The 20,991-nt window shown below is 44.9% G+C and overlaps 1 protein-coding gene across 1 annotated transcript in view; it reads left to right on the top strand.

Moving 5' to 3' along the window:
- The window catches only part of CCDC81 (coiled-coil domain containing 81), a 91,695-nt gene that overhangs the window by 15,577 nt on the left and 55,127 nt on the right, over positions 1-20,991 (top strand). Inside the window, exon 2 of the mRNA XM_073612946.1 lies at positions 117-192. Within this exon, the coding sequence (XP_073469047.1) occupies positions 126-192 (67 nt within the window). The 5' untranslated portion in view covers positions 117-125. The remainder of the gene's footprint in view (positions 1-116; positions 193-20,991) is intronic.

Here is a 20,991-nt window from a genome sequence, read left to right as displayed (position 1 = left end):
ATTTTAAAGGAAAAAATGAACCTCTAATGTTACTTTCACCAGTTTTCTGTAGGCTGAATGTATTAATGTACTGTGGTTATTTTCTAATCGCCCCTCTTATAAACTCTTTCTTATAGGACTAGAAAATGTTGGATTTCTTACAGGACACGGGCAGAAATGTATTCCCAACACTCCCCAAACTCACCGAAGAAGGTAAGTGCATAGGTCAAAGATAAACTGGCAGTTTAAAGGGTTAGTCCACCCAAAACTGATATTTGGGTTTTGATAGTTGCTAGAGTGTTAATCCCCCAATAGTTTCTTACATCCTTGGGAACTCTGTTGGGGAGATCTTTGCTTTTGTGTTTCTGTCTGCACACCTGCTGTGGCCATTATGAGGGGCCCCCACTCTCTTAGGACCCTGTTTATAATAGATAGTGGAACGGAAACTGCAGTGTTTACTCCAAACTAACTCAGCATTTTATAAACTTTCCTAACATGGGGGAACCATTAAAATAAATGGTAGTTTTCAGGGAACCCCTACTAATAATGGCATTTTCTACTGATTATAGTACATTATTATTATTATACCACTACTCATGCCTTACAATAATGGGATATCTTAAATAAATTGGGACAGCTAACCCCTATGGTTTCACCCCTAGCTCCCCTGGGAGACTTCCCTTGGTTCACTCCAGGGGAGCATCTCTCCTTTTTTCGCACTTGGGCGGCAGATGGAGAAGTGAGGTGTGGTAGATTTGTCCAGGAGCAGGGCCTGTTATCATTAGATGCCCTTAGGGCTCAATATGGCCGCTTTCCTTTAGACGACTGGCACTAGAGGCAGCTCCAGCATTTTACCCGCAGTCTACCCTAGGCCATTCGCTCATCCACCTCCGCCACTCTTTTTGAGAAGCTTTGCATGGCCCCTACCATGATCCCGCATACCATTTCAGTTTTGTACAGGATGCTGCAAGCAATATCTTTCAAAGGAAAGCCGATGGGTTCAAATTGCTATCCCGCTGGTATGGAGTTCCCTCCAGCCTTGCTAGAATCGGCTCTTTCAGATGCTTGCTGGAGGGAGTGTGGACATCGGGGTACGTTCCTACACATTTGGTGAGAGTGCCCCAAATTACAATCCTACTGGCAAGACATCAGATCTCAAAAGCCAATTTAGATATTGATCTACCTGACTCCCCAATGGAGGTTTTGCTTCATGTCCCCACCGTCCCCCTTAACCATTATTGCAAGTCGTGTTACCCCACCTTCTGAATGTTGCTGGACGATTGAATGCAGTATACTGGAAGAAGACCCACATTTTGAACCGAGCGGATTGGATCCGCCTGGTGAACGACATAATGGCAGCGGAGGAATGGATGGTGACATCCAAAAGCCGCTATGATCAATTCTTTAGTAGCTGGACCGTATGGATTCATCATAATGGCAAGACCTCGCCGGACCCACAACCAGCAGGTACTTGAACTTTGAGAGAGTTCCACTGTTAGAGACGACCTGATCTGACCCAATGAATCTTCTTTTGTTCTTTTGTGATGTAAGATAGTACCACTGTTATGATGGAGTGCTGCCTTTGGTATTCTTGTTCCTCTTCCTTATTCCCCATTCCTTCTCCCCCCTCACTTCCCGCCCCTACTTTGTCTATGCCTGCTCACTTGGCTATCGTTCCTAATGTTAATATTGGGTCACAGTTGCTGTAAAGACATATTGAGGGGCTCGGAGCAGTATATTATTGTTATCGTTCATATGCTACAATATTGGTTATGTTGCTTTCTATGCTTCGGCACTCTCCATGTCAGACGGTCAATCAGACCTCATGATGTATATACCATGATCACTGCTTATTCAAGCTGGTTTACACTTTTCATACTTTCTCTATGTTTATTTTCAAATTGTGTTGCTTTTTCATGCAAACTACATATACAAATAAAGATTATATAAAAAAAAAAAGAAAAAAAAGAAAAAGAAGGAATGTGACACATTACAATATTTAATACACGGGGCTGCTCTATACCACGGAATTATTTTCAGTAATAATATTTCAGTAATAATATTATAATAATAATGGACAGAAAATAAATGCAAACAGTTAAAACTGTAGTATCCCTTCTTATGGTGATCAGTGAAGAAATTCCAGCTTGCTTTGGCAGTTAGTGGAGAATCTCCCCCCTTACATTGAGGGGTCAGAGGAGAAGAAACTTTTTTGATTGGTGGTCTGTGAAAATCTCCCTTATATTGGTGGTCAGTGGTGAAGAACCTTCTTATATACTTGTATAGGTGGTCAGTGGCAAAGGGCCATCTTATATTCAGTGAGGGAAAAAAGTATTGGATCCCCTGCTGATTTTGTACCTTTGCCCACTGACAAAGAAATGATCAGTCTATAATTTTAATAGTAATTTTAACTCTCTGCATACGTGGACTCTGGTGCTGCCGGAAATTTCATTGAACAATCTTTAGCTTTCGAGTTGGGCATTGCCTTTGTTGCCTTGGCTATACCCCTCTCCATGACCGCAGTAGATGGCTCCTTCTTGCGTATGAGTCCCATCCGGTTTAAAACCCCTCCTATTGAGTTACGCATTGGGGTTTTGCATGGTGAGGTGATCTCTTTCCTAATTCTGCCTAAATCCTCCAGTCCCATCATCCTGGGCCTTCCATGGTTGCAGAAACACTCCCTGAATCTTTACTGGAATTCTGGACAAGTATTGGCTTGGGGTTCTCCGTGTCAGCAACAATGTATTTCCAAGGTGCTACCTCCTCCTTCCATTCCTCTGGCTGAGACCTCCACAACTCCCATGTTGCCTGCCCAACATCAGTCCTTCCGAGATGTTTTCTGCAAAAAGTCTGCTGATCGCCTTCCCCCTCACAGAGACTTTGACTGCTTCATTGATCTGTTACCTGGGACCTCTCCTCCCCGAGGCTGAGTCTACCCTCTATCTATCCCCGAGACACAAGCCATGTCTGAATACATTCGGGAAAACCTGCAAAAGGGTTTCATCAGGAAATCTAACTCACCTGTCAGAGCCGGGTTCTTCTTTGTAGAGAAAAAAGATGGTTCACTCTATCCTTGCATCGACTACAGGGGTCTTAACGCCATCACTGTGAAGAACCGATACCCTCTTCCTTTAATTTCAGAACTCTTTGACAGACTGCGAGGTTCTCATGTTTTTACTAAACTGGATCTTAAAGGGGCCTATAATTTAATAAGAATCCGGGAAGGAGACGAATGGATGACCGCCTTTAACACCAGGGACGGACATTATGAGTATCTTGTGATGCCCTTTGGCTTATGCAATGCCCCAGTGGTCTTCCAAAATTTTGTTAATGAGATCTTTCGCGACCTTCTGTATGTCTGTGTTATTGTATATCTGGATGACATTCTTATTTTCTCACCAGACTTACTTACCAATCGTCTTCATGTGAAAGATGTGCTACAGCGTCTACGGGACAATTGTCAATATGCAAAATTGGAGAAATGTCTATTTGAACAAACACAAGTTCCATTTCTGGGCTACATAATCTCATCTCAGGGTCTCCTCATGGACCCAGCCAAACTTCGGGCCATCTCCAAGTGGCCCCAGCCCTCTGGTCTTAAAGCCACCCAACGCTTTTTGGGCTTCACCAATTACTATTGTCATTTCATTCGTAACTACTCCACCTTGGTGGCCCCTATTACATCTCTCACCTGCAAGGGTGTCAATGCTCGGCTCTGGTCCCCTGAAGCCATTGATGCTTTCCTCAAACTCAAGGCAGCCTTCCTCTCCGCCCCAATTCTCCTATGTCCGGACGTTACTAAACCCTTTTCTTTGGAGGTAGATGCCTCTTCAGTAGGAGTCGGTGCCGTCCTGCTCCAAGCTCAGAAGGGCAAGTCTCAGCCTTGCGGATTCTTTTCCAAGAAGTTTTCTGATGCGGAGAAGAACTACACCATTGGGGACCGTGAGCTACTCGCTATTAAACTAGTTCTTCAAGAATGGTGACATCTTCTAGAGGGTTCTCCCCATTGTATTACCATCTATACTGATCATGAAAATCTGCAGTATTTACAATCCGCAAAGCGCTTGAACCCACGTCAAGCTCGCTGGGCCCTCTTTTTCGCCCGCTTCAATTTTAACTTTCTTACTTTTCGTCCAGGTGCCAAAAACCTTCGAGCCGATGCCTTGTCCAGGTCCTCCGCATCGTATTCTAGCCACTACTCATCTCCAGTCTGCGCGGCCTCCTCCAGGTAAAACTTTTGTAGTTCCTGCATTTCGTCCCAAACTCCTTGCTTGGGCACATGACTCCAAGTTCTCTGGACATCCTGGCATACCTCGTACTTGTGATCTTCTTCAGCGTCATTATTGGTGGCCTTCTCTTTGTAAGGATGTCAAGGAATACGTTCAAGCTTGTACGGTTTGTGTACTATCCAAATCTTCCACGTCTGCCCCTGCTGTGTTACTGTTGCCCTTACCAGTGCCTGATATACCTTGGCTTTGTATTTCCATGGATTTTATCTCAGATCCTCCTCCCTCAACAGGTTCTACGGTCATCTGGGTAGTGGTGGATCAGTTCTCCAAAATGTGTCACGTGATTCCTCTCCCAGGTCTACCTTCTGCTCCCAGTCTTGCCACAACTTTCATTAAGGATATTTTTCATCTTCATGGGATGCCTTCTCATATCGTCTCTGACAGAGGAGTTCAATTTACTGCTCGGTTTTGGAGAGCCTTGGCCAGCTCCTTTGGGATTAAATTGGATTTTTCATCTGCCTTTCATCCCCAGTCCAATGGGCAAATGGAACGTGTCAATCAAAATGTAGAACGTTTTCTCTGTGCCTTCATCTCAGCCCACCAAGATGACTGGGTGGACCTTTTGCCCTGGGCAGAGTTTGCCTTAAACCATCACTCCAATGCCAGTTCTGGAAAATCTCCCTTCACTGTTTACGGGCAGCATCCATCTGTTCCCTTTCCTGTTCCCATTTCTCCTCTTGTACCAGCAGCAGCTGAGACCCAAAGGTCCTTCTAGTCAATCTGGAAAGAAGTCTCTGGGAATCTTAATCTAGCTGCTTCCAGGCATAAAACGGCAGCAGATCGTCATCGCCGTCCAGCTCCTAAGTTCCTGCCTGGAGATAGAGTTTGGCTCTCTACCAAGCACATCTGACCCTGGGTGCCCTCAATGAAATTTGCCCCTTGCTTCATTAGTCCATTTCCCATTCTCCGTCAGATCAATCCAGTTGCTTTCAAGCTCCGTCTGCCCTCTCATCTCAGGTTACCCAACGCCTTCCATGTCTCCCTGCTCAGGCCACTGGTCCTCAGTCGCTTTTCTCGCCCTTCTTCTCACCCCGCTCCTGTGGCTGATACCTCGGATCAGTATGAGATTAAAGAAATATTGGACTCCAAGTACTCCCAGGGGAGGCTACTTTATCTCATTGATTGGAAGGGCAATGGTCCGGAGGAGAAGTCTTGGGTTCCTGCCACCGATGTCTCAGCCCCACGTTTGGTGACCAGATTCCATCGGAAATTTCCCTCCAAGCCAGCCCCCAGACGTGTAGAGGGACCTCGTAAGAGGGGGGGTACTGTCACAGATCAGCTGCGGAGCTGATCTGTGTCTCACCTTTACTGCTAGGTCGGCTGGTACCTGTTGTTCCACTAGCTTGTGTTCTGCTCTGTGCACTCTGCAGCTATGGGTGTCGCCGGCCACACCTCAACAGGAACAGGAACAGGAAGGAATCTAATATATGATTCCTTTCTGCTACTTCTTGTCCAGCCACTCATGTGCTTCTCTATTTAAATCCCTTTCAAACCAGCTACTGGTTGCATGAGCAACATTTGTTATGGAGCTCCCGTTGTGTACCCTGCCTTAAAACCTGACCTCTCGTGAACTGATCTCTTGTGTACCGACTCGGCGTTTTCTGATTACGTTGTCTGCAGCCCGCCCTGACCTTGGCTCGCTATCCGGCTCTCCTTTTGCTTCATCCATCCATCCTTGTCTGACAGTGTCTCCTGGTACTTCCCTAGCGGGTAGGGTGAACCCGGGGGTCGTGACCTGGGGTCAGCACGCAGCTAAGCCCAAACCCTCGTGAGGGGGTGCCTGGAAGAATACCGGCTGGCCCTTAGACTCCACGCCCTGGGGGATCCTGTGTCACCTGCTCGCTTGTGGGCTCACTGTAAGTAGTACCGTGACACTTTCTTTATAATTTGGTCCACTAGGTGGATTTTTTTTTTATTACAGAGAAAGAATAAAGTGATGCTGGAACACACAAAGGTGGTGAGCAGGAACACCCAAACCTTCTGGATGAATAGAAGCTGTCTGTAATTATTGCAGGGAGATTAGATTTTCAAGACATACTAGAAACCAGATGCTCACCTATAACTAAAATATCTATTTGGGTATAGTGGCCCTTCACTGCAATTTTTTTTTCTTTGGCCATAATTTTAAAAATGTGTACCGTTGAGATATACAGTATCTCACAAAAGTGAGTACACCCCTCACATTTTTGTAAATATTTTATTATATCTTTTCATGTGACAACACCCTGGTAGCATTGGTGGCTGGTGAAGTTTTAGGATGGGGGGATGCCAGGCCCCGCCCTTCCTTTTTGACCCCTCCCAAATAGTGGGCGTGGCTCTAAGGTGGTGTGGTTAGTGTCTGAGTTGAACGAGGGATGGAGGAAGAGGGAGAGAGGGATGGAGGTACAGCAGGCCCAGATCCTACACAACAATAGAAATATGTGTATTCTAGAAAGTTTAACAATCAGCAGATAAAGATACTCAAAACACCTGGTGTTATCACTTCAATCATCCCGGCACCATGGTTGTTATGGTGTCAGGATGATTGAAGCACATTATTTCTATTATTACATTGTAATATAAAATGAAATCATTCAACTCACCATAATGCAGAATCAGTGGGAGCCCCGAGCGTGTCAATAGCCACGTTGCCTGCCACCAGATGCCATCAGGAGTCCCCAGCGGAGTCCCTCCTTACATCAGGTGCCCCCAGCGGAGTCCCTCCTTACATGCAGCCTGTGTCACATAAAATGCAGCCTGTGTCACCACCAAATTGCAGCAGCATGTGTCACCACCAAATTGCAGCAGCCTGTGTCACCACCAAATTGCAGCAGCCTGTGTCACCAAATTGCAGCAGCCTGTGTCACCACCAAATTGCAGCAGCATGTGTCACCACCAAATTGCAGCAGCATGTGTCACCAAATTGCAGCAGTATGTGTCACCAAATTGCAGCAGTATGTGTCACCAAATTGCAGCAGCATGTGTCACCAAATTGCAGCAGTGTCCCCAAATTGCAGCAGTATGTGTCCCCAAATTGCAGCAGTGTCACCAAATTGCAGCAGTATATGTCCCCAAATTGCAGCAGTGTCCCCAAATTGCAGCAGTATGTGTCACCAAATTGCAGCAGTGTCCCCAAATTGCAGCAGTATGTGTCCCCAAATTGCAGCAGTAAGTGTCCCCAAATTGCAGCAGTGTCCCCAAATTTCATCAGTATGTGTCCCCCATTTGCAGCAGTGTCCCCAAATTGCAGCAGTGTCACCAAATTGCAGCAGTATGTGTCCCCAAATTGCAGCAGTGTGTGTCACCACCAAACCCACCTCCCCCCGTTACTTACCTTGCTATGTGTTGTCCTCTCCAGCGGTGTCTCCTGTGGAGAGCTCCGTTCTTCTCATACTTCCTGTTTCCTCTCTCGAGAGAGAGAAACAGGAAGTGACATCATACTCAGATGTCAATCAAACCGGCCGGCGATAGTAATAGATACTAGCGCTGGGCGGAAGCTACTCGGCGCTTCACAAAGCGCAGCAAGGCCGGCTAAACGCCCGCGAATGCAGCGCCACATCTGCAATCTCGTGATTGCATAGACGTGGCGCTTCCCATAGGTGCACTGTGTCTGGCGTCACACTGTGTCCGGCGTCTGAACACAGTGCACTTAAGGACCGTTTTTTGTATTTTTTTTTTTTTTAAGGGCCAGCTTTAAAAAAATTTTTTTTTTTACTTTTTTTTTTGTGACTGCATGGAGGGGGGGGGGGGGCGGCGCCCATGCGCCCCCTATGGACGGACCGCCACTGCCTGGTAGACATTAATGGCTGTGTGTTCAGTTATTTTGAGGGGAAAGCAAATTTACACTGTTATACAAGCTGTACACTCACTACTTTACATTGTAGCAAAGTGTCATTTCTTCAGTGTTGTCACATGAAAAGATATAATAAAATATTTACAAAAATGTGAGGGGTATACTCACTTACTGTATGTATATGTACAGTGCCTTGCAAAAATATTCACCCCCCCCCTTGGCTTTTTACCTATTTTGTTACATTACAGCCTTTAGTTCAATGTTTTTTTTTAATCTGAATTATATGTGATGGATCAGAACACAATAGTCTAAGTTGGTGAAGTAAAATTAGAAAAATATATACATAAAACTATTTTTCAGAAATAAGAAACTGATAACCATTTACCTTCAGAAGTCACATAATTAGTGAAATGATGTCCACCTGTGTGCAATCTAAGTGTCACATGATCTGTCATTACATATACACACCTTTTTGAAAGACCCCAGAGGCTGCAACACCTAAGCAAGAGGCACCACTAACCAAACACTGCCATGAAGACCAAGGAACTCTCCAAACAAGTAAGGGACAATGTTGTTGAGAAGTACAAGTAAGGGTTAGGTTATAAAAAAATATCCAAATCTTTGATGATCCCTAGGAGCACCATCAAATCTATCATAACCAAATGGAAAGAACATGGCACAACAGCAAACCTGCCAAGAGACGGCCGCACACCAAAACTCACGGACCGGGCAAGGAGGGCATTAAGCAGAGAGGCAGCACAGAGACCTAAGGTAACACTGGAGGAGCTGCAGAGTTCCACAGCAGAGACTGGAGTATCTGTAGATAGGACAACAATAAGCAGTACGCTCCATAGAGTTGGGCTTTATGGCAGAGTGGTCAGAAGAAAGCCATTACTTTCAGCAAAAAACAAAATGGCACGTTTTGAGTTTGCGCAAAAGGCATGTGGGAGACTCCCAAAATGTATGGAGGAAGGTGCTCTGGTGTGATGAGACTAAAATTGAACTTTTTGGCCATCAAGGAAAACGCTATGTTTGGTGCAACACATCACCCAAAGAACACCATCCCCACAGTGAAACATGGTGGTGGCAGCATCATGCTGTGGGGATGTTTTTCAGCAGTCAGGACTGGTAAACTGGTCAGAGTTGAGGGAAAGATGGATGGTGTTAAATACAGGGATATTCTTGAGCAAAACCTGTACCACTGTGTGTGTGATTTGAGGCTAGGACGGAGGTTCACCTTCCAGCAAAACAATGACCCCAAACACATTGCTAAAGCAACACTTGAGTGGTTTAGGGGAAACATGTAAATGTGTTGGAATGGCCTAGTCAAAGCCCAGACCTTAATCCTATAGAAAATCTGTGGTCAGACTTAAAGATTGCTGTTCACAAGAGCAAACCATTCAACTTGAAGGAGCTGGAGCAGTTTTGTAAGGAGGAATGGGCAAAAATCCCAGTGGTAAGATGTGGCAAGCTCATAGAGACTTATCCAAAGTGACTTGGAGCTGTGATAGCTACAAAAGGTGGCTCTACAAAGTATTGACTTTAGGGGGGTGAATAGTTATGCACATTGGCTTTTTCTTTTATTTTGTCCTATTTGTTGTTTGCTTCACTATAAAAAAAAATCTTCGAAGTTGTGGGCATGTTCTGTAAATTAAATTATGCAAATCCTCAAACAATCCATGTTAATTCCAGGTTGTGAGGCAACAAAACACGAAAAATGCCAAGGGGGGTGAATACTTTTGCTTTTGCAAGGCACTGTATATGTCATCAGTTCTGGAGACAGTTGCTTTGTGTTGGGGGTTTGCTGCTTTACTAGGTTGCTCTTTTCTGAATCTTTTGTTGATCATGTTCCATTCAAACTGGTTTATATCCTGTTACTAGGAGATAATTGTGACTGCCACACAATGCTTTTCTTTATACACTATGCTAATCCACTGGTGCGATTGTAAGAGTGAACACGATATAACAATTTTCCAATCTGTATATTGTTACCTTGCTTGTTATAAAATGTTTGACAAAAACAGTCATGGCCCAGTTGCTAAATAGGAATTAAAGAAATCGTATTAAAAGTATAACTAAAGGCAACATTTTTTTTTTTTTTGGGGGGGGGGGGGGGGGTTATAACCCCTGTCAGTTTTTTTTTTGCCATCTGTGTCCCATTGGGGAGATTTTCCTTCACTTCCTGTCCCATAGCCAAAACAGGAAGTGAGGGGAAATCAGGGAATCTCTGGTTGTTACCAGAACTAGTGTCCCCATTGGAAGAGTTGCCCTTTGTTATTGTACTTTTAATGGGGACAAGCCAACATTTGGGATTTTCTTTCATTTTCACTTTCGATGATAACAGTAAATAGGACTAATAGAGAGGGTGAATCTCCCTAATGGGGACACATACAGCAATAAAAACTGACAGGTGTTCTCCTCTCCACTCTATCAACTAAAAAAGTTTTGCCTTTAGTTATACTGTAATAATACCTAAAAAGATTTTGTGGTGGCTTTGTAAATATTTTATTTTATTTGTTATCAGAAGTAAGACATTTAAAAATGTTTAACTTTTTTTAGTAAACTAAATATAAAAAATTGAAATATTTTAAATATAAATTTTTATTAAATAGTTTGCAAGGTTACATTCAAAAAGCCCATAGTCTGGATCGCATCCCATATATCACAACATTAGTGATACTTGAGAAGGCCAATCCTTTCTAATATTTTGAAAATCAATATAAACATATCTTATCACCTGGTTCAACAAAAACAACTATACTTAAAAGAGAAGTATGGCTTTTTTTTTTTGATTCATACTTACCTCGGTGGATGGAGCATCAGACCGATGCTGCATCTGTCCCCCCGCCGTCTCTGCACTGAGAACCGAGTGATCGAACATCTCTGATGGCTCGGTTTTCACAGATCCCCGAGAGGAGAGCTGCAGCCTGTCAGTCAGCATCTCTCCTCTCTGCTTCTCCATGCTCGCTGGAGCACTGAGCTGTGGAGGAGCAGGGAGTGCCGTCTCAGCGGCTCCCTGAGACTGCCATCAATCAAGGCAGCTGGTGGATTCAGACTTGGGAAAAGGGGATGATGAGCTGCCTCGACTGATGGCAGTGACATCAGCGGAGAGCGGAATTCAGACCGCTCTCCTCTAAAAACGGGTCACAGGATTGCAAAACTAATTGCACTCCTGTGACTCATAGGAGAAGCCCAGCTTAAAAAGCTCAGGCTGGACTTCTCCTTTTAACTAACCATTATTTCACTTGGGCAAGAATCTGCCCAAAGGCAAAACAAAACAGACAAAAAGAAAGAAATTAAAACTAAACCTAAATATAAATAGAACATATCAGAGGCATTATTAGAACCTTCAGGGCCCCGATGCAAAAAATTATGAGGGGCCCCCCTGGCCCCTGACTGGGGCCCTTCACAATGATCCTGGGCCCTTTATTACGGTCCATAGTGGGACACCTTCCTGCCGTCTTGGGGTCCCCCTGCGGTGGCGGAGCCCCAGAGCCCAGTCGCGATTGCGACCCTAATAGTTCTGCCACTGGTGTCAATAGTTTTTTTTATAATTTATTACCATTTCATTTTTTTTTTTTCAATTTTTTTTTTTATTAGTTTTTTTGAATATTTTTTAGGCCCCCCATTGGGGGTCTTTGGTGGAATATCAGGGGTCTAAACCCCTAGACCCCAAATGTCTCACTTTTGAGACAGAGAAAGGGACTGACAACAGATTCATCAGTTCCTTTCTCTGCAGCCTCAGCTGCACAGAATGAATGAACAAGAATAGCTCTGTACAGAGCTTCCCGTTCATTCCTAAACTGAGGCATAGTAAACACAGTTTACCATGCCCAGCTATGAATTCATTTAAAAAAAACTATCACCGACTCTATTCATTAAAACAAGGAAGGGGCGGGTAAATGACACATTTACCCACCCCTTCCCCGCTCCCCATCCTGACAGTATCCCCTGCAGCAGCCGGTGGGAGGGGGAAACCGGGCAGCACTGCAGGGGGTGCTAGGGAAGGACACAGGAGCCCCGGGGCAGAAGGACAGGCATAGGGAGGCGGCGGGAGCAGCATGTGGAGAAGCCAGTGCCCACCATTTCCCTCCTGCAACCGCTGAATGTCTGTGAGAAGGAGAGGCGGGTTCAGTGGCTGCATGGAGAAATCGGTTCTTCTACATACCGCCGCTCTCCTATCCCCACGTACAGGGGGGACCTCAAGGGCCCCCTGTAGCAGGGGGCTGGATCTCAATGGCGACCCCTGTACATACACCCAGGAACATATCAATATTTGGTAGGGGGAGCTGTTGGCTTCTTTTAACTACTACAGCTACATAACACTTATGCCCCGTACACATGGTCGGACTTTGTTCGGACATTCCGACAACAAAATCCATGGATTTTTTCCGATGGATGTTGGCTCAAACTTGTCTTGCATACACACGGTCACACAAAGTTGTCGGAAAATCCGATCGTTTTAAACGCGGTGACGTAAAACATGTACGTCGGGACTATAAACGGGGCAGTGGCCAATAGCTTTCATCTCTTTATTTATTCTGAGCATGCGTGGCACTTTGTCCGTCGGATTTGTGTACACACGATCGGAATTTCCGACAACGGATTTTGTTGTCGGAAAATTTTATCTCCTGCTCTCCAACTTTGTGTGTCAGAAAATCCGATGGAAAATGTCCGATGGAGCCCACACACGGTCGAAATATCCGACAACACGCTCCGATCGGACATTTTCCATACGGGGCATTACAGGTCTTGTCTCTCCCCCGGGCTGTGACTGGACAGTGAATGGAGAAGCAGCAGACTGATAAACTCATCTCTTTGTCATTCTGTTCTCTCCTAATACCACACTTATTTGGCCCCATGTACACTGGGCATTTGTCCAGCTCCTCTGAATGCCTTTTCTCCGGGCAGGAGAAAAGCAGCAACAAAAAACGCAGATAAAGCAGCATTTTGCAAAGGCATTTAGGCGCGTCAAGTGTTTGGGCATTCATTCATTCATTGTGTGCATGAGGACTTTCAATGTTATATTTAAAGTTAAAGTAATTTAAGTTATTTTAAAGCATGTCTTAAATGTTACTAAACCCAGGAGCCTGCATTCACTATATCTGGTCTCCCGCAGTACACAGAACATGGAAATGCAATTATTTTAGTAAATATAAACTGCTAAATACCTTTTCTCATCAGCAGTAAATAATAATCTTGTGACTTCTATCAGTGTCTGGTTAAAGCCTGTAGGAGGGGTTTTCATTCTCCTTTGACTGTCCTATGAATCTGCCTGACCCCTTGTCTGGACAGTGCTGATCACATGCACCCTTCCAACAAAAAAAAAACTCTTTAGCAATATACACCAAACTGAGCATGTGCAGAGTGCCCCCAAGGCTATGGTACTATCAGCAGATAGATTGGGGTCAATAAAAGACGGGGAGGATCAGAGAAGACTGGATCGAACAGCCTTTTTACACAATGCAGAGGATTAACCCCTTAGGTCCCACAGTGAGTATAACAAGCATGCTTTACTGCATATACAGACTGATTTTACTGTTTTGGGTTTAGTAACACTTTAAGCAAATATGATTTTCATCATTCTGTACAGAGCTGGGAATGGAACACCTGCCACTAATTTGCATGCCTTTTCGGAGATTTTCTTTCACTTCCTGTTCTACAGATGCAACAGCAAGCAAGAGGAAATCCTTCTAAATTGAGAGAAATTTCCTCTTATGCCCCGTACACAAAAGCGCATTTTCCGTCGGAAAAAACTTGGTTTGGATGGTTTTTCCAACGGAATTCCGCTCAAGCTTGGCTTGCATACACACGGTCACACAAAAATTCTCTGAACTTTCAACCGTCAAGAACGTGGTGACGTACAACACTACGACGAGCCGAGAAAATTAAGTTCAATGCTTCCGAGCATGCGTCTAATTGTTTCCCAGCGTAGGAATTTTGCGCGTCGAAATTTGTACAGACAATCGCATTTTCGGATAGGAACTTTTTGCGACCGAAAAATTGAGAACCTGCTCTCAATCTTTTGCTGGCGGGAATTCTTCCTAAGGCCCCTTTCACACTGGGGCGGTGGGGGCGTCGGCGGTACAACAGCGCTATTTTTAGCGCTGCTGTACCGTCGTTCTTGCAGCGGTATTCGGCCGCTAGCGGTGCGGTTTTAACCCCCCGCTGGCGGCCGAAAAAGGGTTAAAAACCTCGTACAGCGCGGCTATAGCCGCGGTATTACCGCGGTATAGCCGCGCTGTCCCATTGATTTCAATGGGCAGGAGCGGTGACTACACCGCTCCTTCCCCGCTCCAAAGAAGCGGTTTCCAGGACTTTTTTCACCGTCCTGCCACCGCACCGCTTCAGTGTGAAAGCCCTCGGGCTTTCACACTGAACAAACAGCGGCGGCTGTTTAGGGGCGGTTTTCAGGCGGTATTTTTAACGCAATACCGCCTGAAAACCGCCCCAGTGTGAAAGAGGTCTAACATTCTTCCTAAGACCCCTTTCACACTGGGGCGGTTTTCAGGCAGTATTGCGCTAAAAATACCGCCTGAAAACTGCCCCTAAACAGCCGCCGCTGTTTGTTCAGTGTGAAAGCCCGAGGGCTTTCACACTGAAGCGGTGCGGTGGCAGGACGGTGAAAAAAGTCCTGCAAACCGCTTCTTTGGAGCGGGGAAGGAGCGGTGTATTCACCGCTCCTTCACCGCTCCTGCCCATTGAAATCAATGGGACAGCGCGGCTATACCGCGGTAATACCGCGGCTATAGCCGCGCTGTACGAGGTATTTAACCCTTTTTCGGCCGCCAGCGGGGGGTTAAAACCGCACCACTAGCGGCCGAATACCGCTGCAAGAACGACGGTACAGCAGCGCTAAAAATAGCGTTGTACCGCCGACGCCCCCACCGCCCCAGTGTGAAAGGGGCCTTACAGGGACTCACACAGCATCCTTCATTGCTCTATTAAACAAAAAGTTATGCCTTTACATACATTTTACCTGCTTGTCGACCATTTACTGTGTATATATATATATATACATATACCAGTGGCTTGCGAAAGTATTCGGCCCCCTTGAACTTTTCAACCTTTTGCCACATTTCAGGCTTCAAACATAAAGATATAAAATTTGTATTTTTGTGAAGAATCATCAACAAGTGGGACACAATTGTGAAGTGGAACGAAATCTTTTGGATTTTTGAAACTTTTTTAACTAATAAAAAAAATGAAATGTGGGGCGTGCAAAATTATTCGGCCCCCTTGCGTTAATACTTTGTGGAGCCACCTTTTGCTGTGATTACAGCTGCAAGTCGCTTGGGGTATGTCTCTATCAGTTTTGCACATCGAGAGACTGAAATTCTTGCCCATTCTTCCTTGCAAAACAGCTCGAGCTCAGTGAGGTTGGATGGAGAGCGTTTGTGAACAGCAGTTTTCAGCTCTTTCCACAGATTCTCGATTGGATTCAGGTCTGGACTTTGACTTGGCCATTCTAACACCTGGATACGTTTATTTGTGATCCATTCCTTTGTAGATTTTGCTGTATGTTTGGGATCATTGTTGGAAGATAAATCTCCGTCCCAGTTTCAGGTCTTTTGCAGACTCCAACAGGTTTTCATCCAGAATGGTCCTGTATTTGGCTGCATCCATCTTCCCCTCAATTTTAACCATCTTCCCTGTCCCTGCTGAAGAAAAGCAGGCCCAAACCATGATGCTGCCACCACCATGTTTGACAGTGGGGATGGTGTGTTGAGTGTGATGAGCTGTGTTGCTTTTACGCCAAACATATCGTTTTGCATTGTGGCCAAAAAGTTCGATTTTGGTTTCATCGGACCAGAGCACCTTCTTCCACATGTTTGGTGTGTCTCCCAGGTGGCTTGTGGCAAACTTTAGACAAGACTTTTTATGGATATCTTTGAGAAATGGCTTTCTTCTTGCCACTCTTCCATAAAGGCCAGATTTGTGCAGTGTACGACTGATTGTTGTCCTATGGACAGACTCTCCCACCTCAGCTGTAGTTCTCTGCAGTTCATCCAGAGTGATCATGGGCCTCTTGGCTGCATCTCTGATCAGTCTTCTCCTTGTCTGAGCTGAAAGTTTAGAGGGATAGCCAGGTCTTGGTAGATTTGCAGTGGTCTGATACTCCTTCCATTTCAAAATGATCGCTTGCACAGTGCTCCTTGGGATGTTTAAAGCTTGGGAAATCTTTTTGTATCCAAATCCGGCTTTAAACTTCTCCACAACAGTATTACGGACCTGCCTGGTGTGTTCCTTGGTCTTCATGATGCTCTCTGCGCTTTCAACAGAACTCTGAGACTATCACAGAGCAGGTGCATTTATACAGAGACTTGATTACACACAGGTGGATTCTATTTATCACCATCAGTCATTTAGGACAACATTGGATCATTCAGAGATCCTCGCTGAACTTCTGGAGTGAGTTTGCTGCACTAAAAGTAAAGGGGCCGAATAATTTTGCACGCACCACTTTTCAGTTTTTTAATTGCTAAAAAAGTTTAAAATATCCAATAGATTTCGTTCCACTTCACAACTGTGTCCCACTTGTTGGTGATTCTTCACAAAAAATTAAAATTTTATATCTTTATGTTTGAAGCCTGAAATGTGGCAAAAGGTTGAAAAGTTCAAGGGGGCCGAATACTTTCGCAAGCCACTGTATATATATATATATATATATATATATATATATATGTATGTATGTATATATATATATATATATATATATATATATATATACACAGCGGCAAGGCGGCTCTCCTGGGCAGGATCACATACCTAGTACGTGATCCTGCACTTTCGGGTCTGGGGCGCGTATGCGCGCCAAGCGGCAACTCGCTCCACCTGTGATTGGACACATCGAGAGCCTATCCCCGGGGGTCTGGCGGACTCGATGTCCGCTAGGACCTGACGATCGTTCAGGACACTACCAGAACGGCGGTCTGCCTATGTAAACAAGGCAGGCTGCCGTTCCATTCGTAGGGAAGGTATTGATCCTGTGTTTCTGCAACTTAGGAACACGGATCCCTGCCGTCCCATAGTACAAGCACCTCCCACTCTGTTACCAAGCACAGGTTACGCACACAATTAACCCTTTAATTGCCCCTGATGTTAACCCTTTCCCAGCCAGTGTCATTAGTACAGTGCATATTTTTAGCACTGATCACTGTATTAGTGTCACTGGTCCCCAAAAAAAGTGTAAAAAGTGTCACTTAGTGTCTGATTTGTCTGCCGCAATGTCGCAGTCCCACTACTGTATAAGTTGCTGACCGCCACCATTACTAGTAAAAATTAAATAAATAAATGAAAATTCCATAAATATATCCCATAGTTTGTAGACACTATAAATTTTGCGCAAACCAATCAATATAGACTTATTAGGATTTGTGTTTTACCAAAAATATGTAGCAGAATACATATTGGCCTAAATTGATGAATAAATTAGATTTTTTTTTTAGCAGTAAGTAAAAAATATATATTTTTTCTTTCAAAATTGTCGCTCTTTTTTTGTTTATAGTGCAAAAAATAAAAACAGCAGAGGTGATCAAATACCACCAAAAGAAAGCTCTATTTGTGGGAACAAAAGGACGTAAATTTTATTTGGGTACAGCGTTGCATGACCGCGCAATTGACCGCGCAATTGTCAGTTAAAGTAATGTAGTGCTGTATCACAAAAAATAGCCTGGTCATGAAGGGGGTAAATCTGCTGGAGGTGAAGTGGTTAAATTAAAATTGACCCCAACCATTTAATGGTCTACAAAGCTGCCAGTGAATAATAGAAAGGTCACAAAGCGAAGGACCGTGGAATGCTCGGAAGCCTTTGTATGTGCTCAGTCTTCCACTAAAGCTATGCCTCCCATAGGGTTCAGTGACCAGTGCTGGCCTTACCCAGTGTGGTCGTTTGGTTGAGTGATTGCACCGTTGCCAGGAGTTTTACATAAACAGGTATTCTGTGCTTACATGTACAAGCAAATATATTTGTGCACCGGCACAAGGATTTTCTGCACAAAAGCTCCGTGCGACATTAATACAGTATGGGGACTCAGTACTCATTCTTTCTCCTTGTATCATGTTTGTTTATTGACTATTCAAACATGCAGATCCCAGCAGCCATTCTTCATTCTTCCATGGGAACCGGATTACATTGTGGTTCTGGTGCATTTAAACATAAACTTATCCACAACAAGTGTTGTATACAGCCGGTAAGGCTTACTTAAAGTAAAAGCATAATGTGCTAGTATGCATCGCATAATACATTATTTAACACTTACCTACAAATGCAGCTTGTGCCATCCCCGCTGCACCCTCTTCCTTCCAGGGCCGCGGACTCTGGCTCTGTGACTGGCCGGAGCCACGTAACGTCACTCCCGCGCATGCACGCAGGAACCGCCGGTTACGGCACACTCACCTGAAGAAACGGCACAGGCGGCCCGTTCCTTCAGAGCACATGTGCCGATGACATCATCGACGCAGTAAACAGTGGCTGGAGCCGCGTGACGTCACTTCCACGCACAGGGGGCCTTTTCTTCTCAGCGCATGCACCGATGACCTCATTGGTGCAAAACACAGTAAATATCTCCTAAACGGCGCACGTTTAGGAGATATTTACAGTAGCTATAGGTAAGCCTTATTCTAGGCTTCCCTATAGGTACAGCTTCCACAGAGAGGTTTACAACCTCTTTAAAACAGTAGTAAATTTGATTAAAATGTATTTTTAAAGAAGTACAGTCAAAGCTCGTTTGGCTGTACTTCTCCTATGGATCACAGGAGTGGAGTTCATTTTGCACTTCTGTGACCCGTTTTTAGCAGACAGCGGGTTGAAGCCTGCTGTCGGCTGATGTCGCAGAGCTGGTGCAAGCTGAGGCAAGATCGCGACAATGAATTCGGGACTCACCCACATGCTTGGACCGGCACCTGGCTCAGCTTAAGAGCCTGAGCTGGCCGCTCCCACCCCCTCCACAGCCCAGTGTTTCGGTGAGTGAGGAGGGAGCACAGCAGACAGTGGTGACTGACAGTTAACAACTCTCTGCCCAGGGAGCCCCATACCTCTCTTTTAAATGGACCCCTGCAGGTTTATGCCATAATGTGCTAGAATGAGATACATATTAGCATGTTATTAGCTGTCAAACGCAGCCCTCTATGCGCGTAGCAGTCATTTCACCATGGCACACATAAATGTGGTCTCATCCACGCATGCGTTGACAGTTCGGGAGAGGCATTTATAACAGAAGGGACCACAAGGGTCTCTACGGTTATAAAATCCCTGCCCATCAACATTTTTTTTACTATGAGGGTTTAAAGGGGTTGTAAACCCTTGTTTCCTTTCTAGTCCCGAACTTCCTTTTTCTAGTCCCGTCGTAAGTGTTGTACGTCACCGTGTTCTGGACGGTTGGACTTTGGTCGGACTTTGAGTTGGTCGTGTGTAGGCAAGACCACTTGAATGGAGTTCTGTCGGAGAAACTTTCGGAGGTTATTCCAACGGCAAAACCGGTCGTATGTGCGCGGCATAAGTGGTCCATGGATGGGTTTTGTGAAGTCTATCAGGGTCAGATAAAAAAAATAACATCTACATTCAATATACAGCCCCCCTTCCCAATCACTGGTTTCCCATTAAAAGAAATGACCACTGGTTATAGCACCAACCGGTAAGCGTCTCTTGACTTGTTGTTGGTACCATGTTTAGCACTTAAATTTCTGTAATCATATTTGGGGAGGGGTCCATAGTTTTCATCAGATTCTTAGACCCCTTTCACACTGAGGTGCTTTTTAGGCACTTTTGCGCTAAATATAGCACCTGGAAACTGCTTCCCATTAATTTCAATGGAAGATTTTACACTCGGGGGGGGGGGGGGTGCGCCGGCGGGGCAGAGCCAAAAATCCTGCAAGCTGCATCTTTGGGGCATGTTTGGAGCGCTTTAAAAAGCACCTCAAAAATGCCCCTGTCCATTGAAATAAATGGGAAGCGCTTCAAAAGTGCCACAAAACTGTTTTTGTTTTTTTGTTTTTTAAAGGTCACGTGACCTTAAAAAAAGGGGACTGCTAACACCGCAAAAGCGCCGCAAAAGCACAGCAAAAATACCCGATGTTTTATGGGCATTTTTTTTTTTTTTAAATCTTTTTATTGAGTTTGCTTAAAAAATAAAACAAAAAAGTTACATAATACAGCCTCTGGGCATACCCCTGCTGAGGTAACAACCCTATACATTTATACTTATCTATAGAACTTCTATAACTTATGGGCAGTTTTTGAGTGCTTCAGTGTGAAAGGGGTCTTTAAAGTGGAGGGCCACCCTAAAATAAAAAATAGCATCAAAAATCATAAAAATTTTAAAAAAAAAAGACCTAGCGTGATTGTCAGCGATGGCTGCAATATAAGATCTACCTCCCAAATAAGCCCTACCCTGTTTCCCCGAAAATAAGCCCTATCCTGAAAATAAGACCTATAAGGACTTTAACTAGGGCTTATTTGGGGGGTAGGGCTTATATTGCAGCCATCACCGTCAATCACACTAGGTCTTATTTTCGGGGAAACAGGGTAACTTACCTGAAACCCTTGTTGCTGGGCAGTCTTCCTAATCTGCCTCTTCCTACTCCTCGGCGCTTCCTCCTCTTCGGTGAGCGGCCCCGTTGCCTTCTGGGAACTGTGTGTGTCCCAGGAAGCAACAGGGCCATTCACAAAGCGCCGCGCGACTCGTGCATGCGCAGTAGGAAACAGGCAGTCAAGCCGCAAGGCTCCACTGCCTGCTTCCCTTCGTTAAGATGGAGGCGCCGGCAGCCGAGCTCGCTGGACAGGTAAGTGTCCTTATTAAAAGTCAACAGCTACAGCGTTTGTAGCTGCTGGCTTTTAAAAAAAAATATATATAGTGGCCGGAACCCCCCTTTAAGGGGTTCGTGACTCAAAAAAGGTTAAGAACCACTGGGTTAAAACAACTATAATGGAAAAAAAATCTAATACTTGCT

This window comes from Aquarana catesbeiana, linkage group LG02 (assembly GCF_042186555.1).
Source record: "Aquarana catesbeiana isolate 2022-GZ linkage group LG02, ASM4218655v1, whole genome shotgun sequence".
In the NCBI taxonomy this organism is placed as follows: Eukaryota; Metazoa; Chordata; class Amphibia; order Anura; family Ranidae; genus Aquarana; species Aquarana catesbeiana.
Note: the sequence above shows the minus strand (reverse complement) of the source record. Positions and strands in the feature narration are given on the sequence as shown.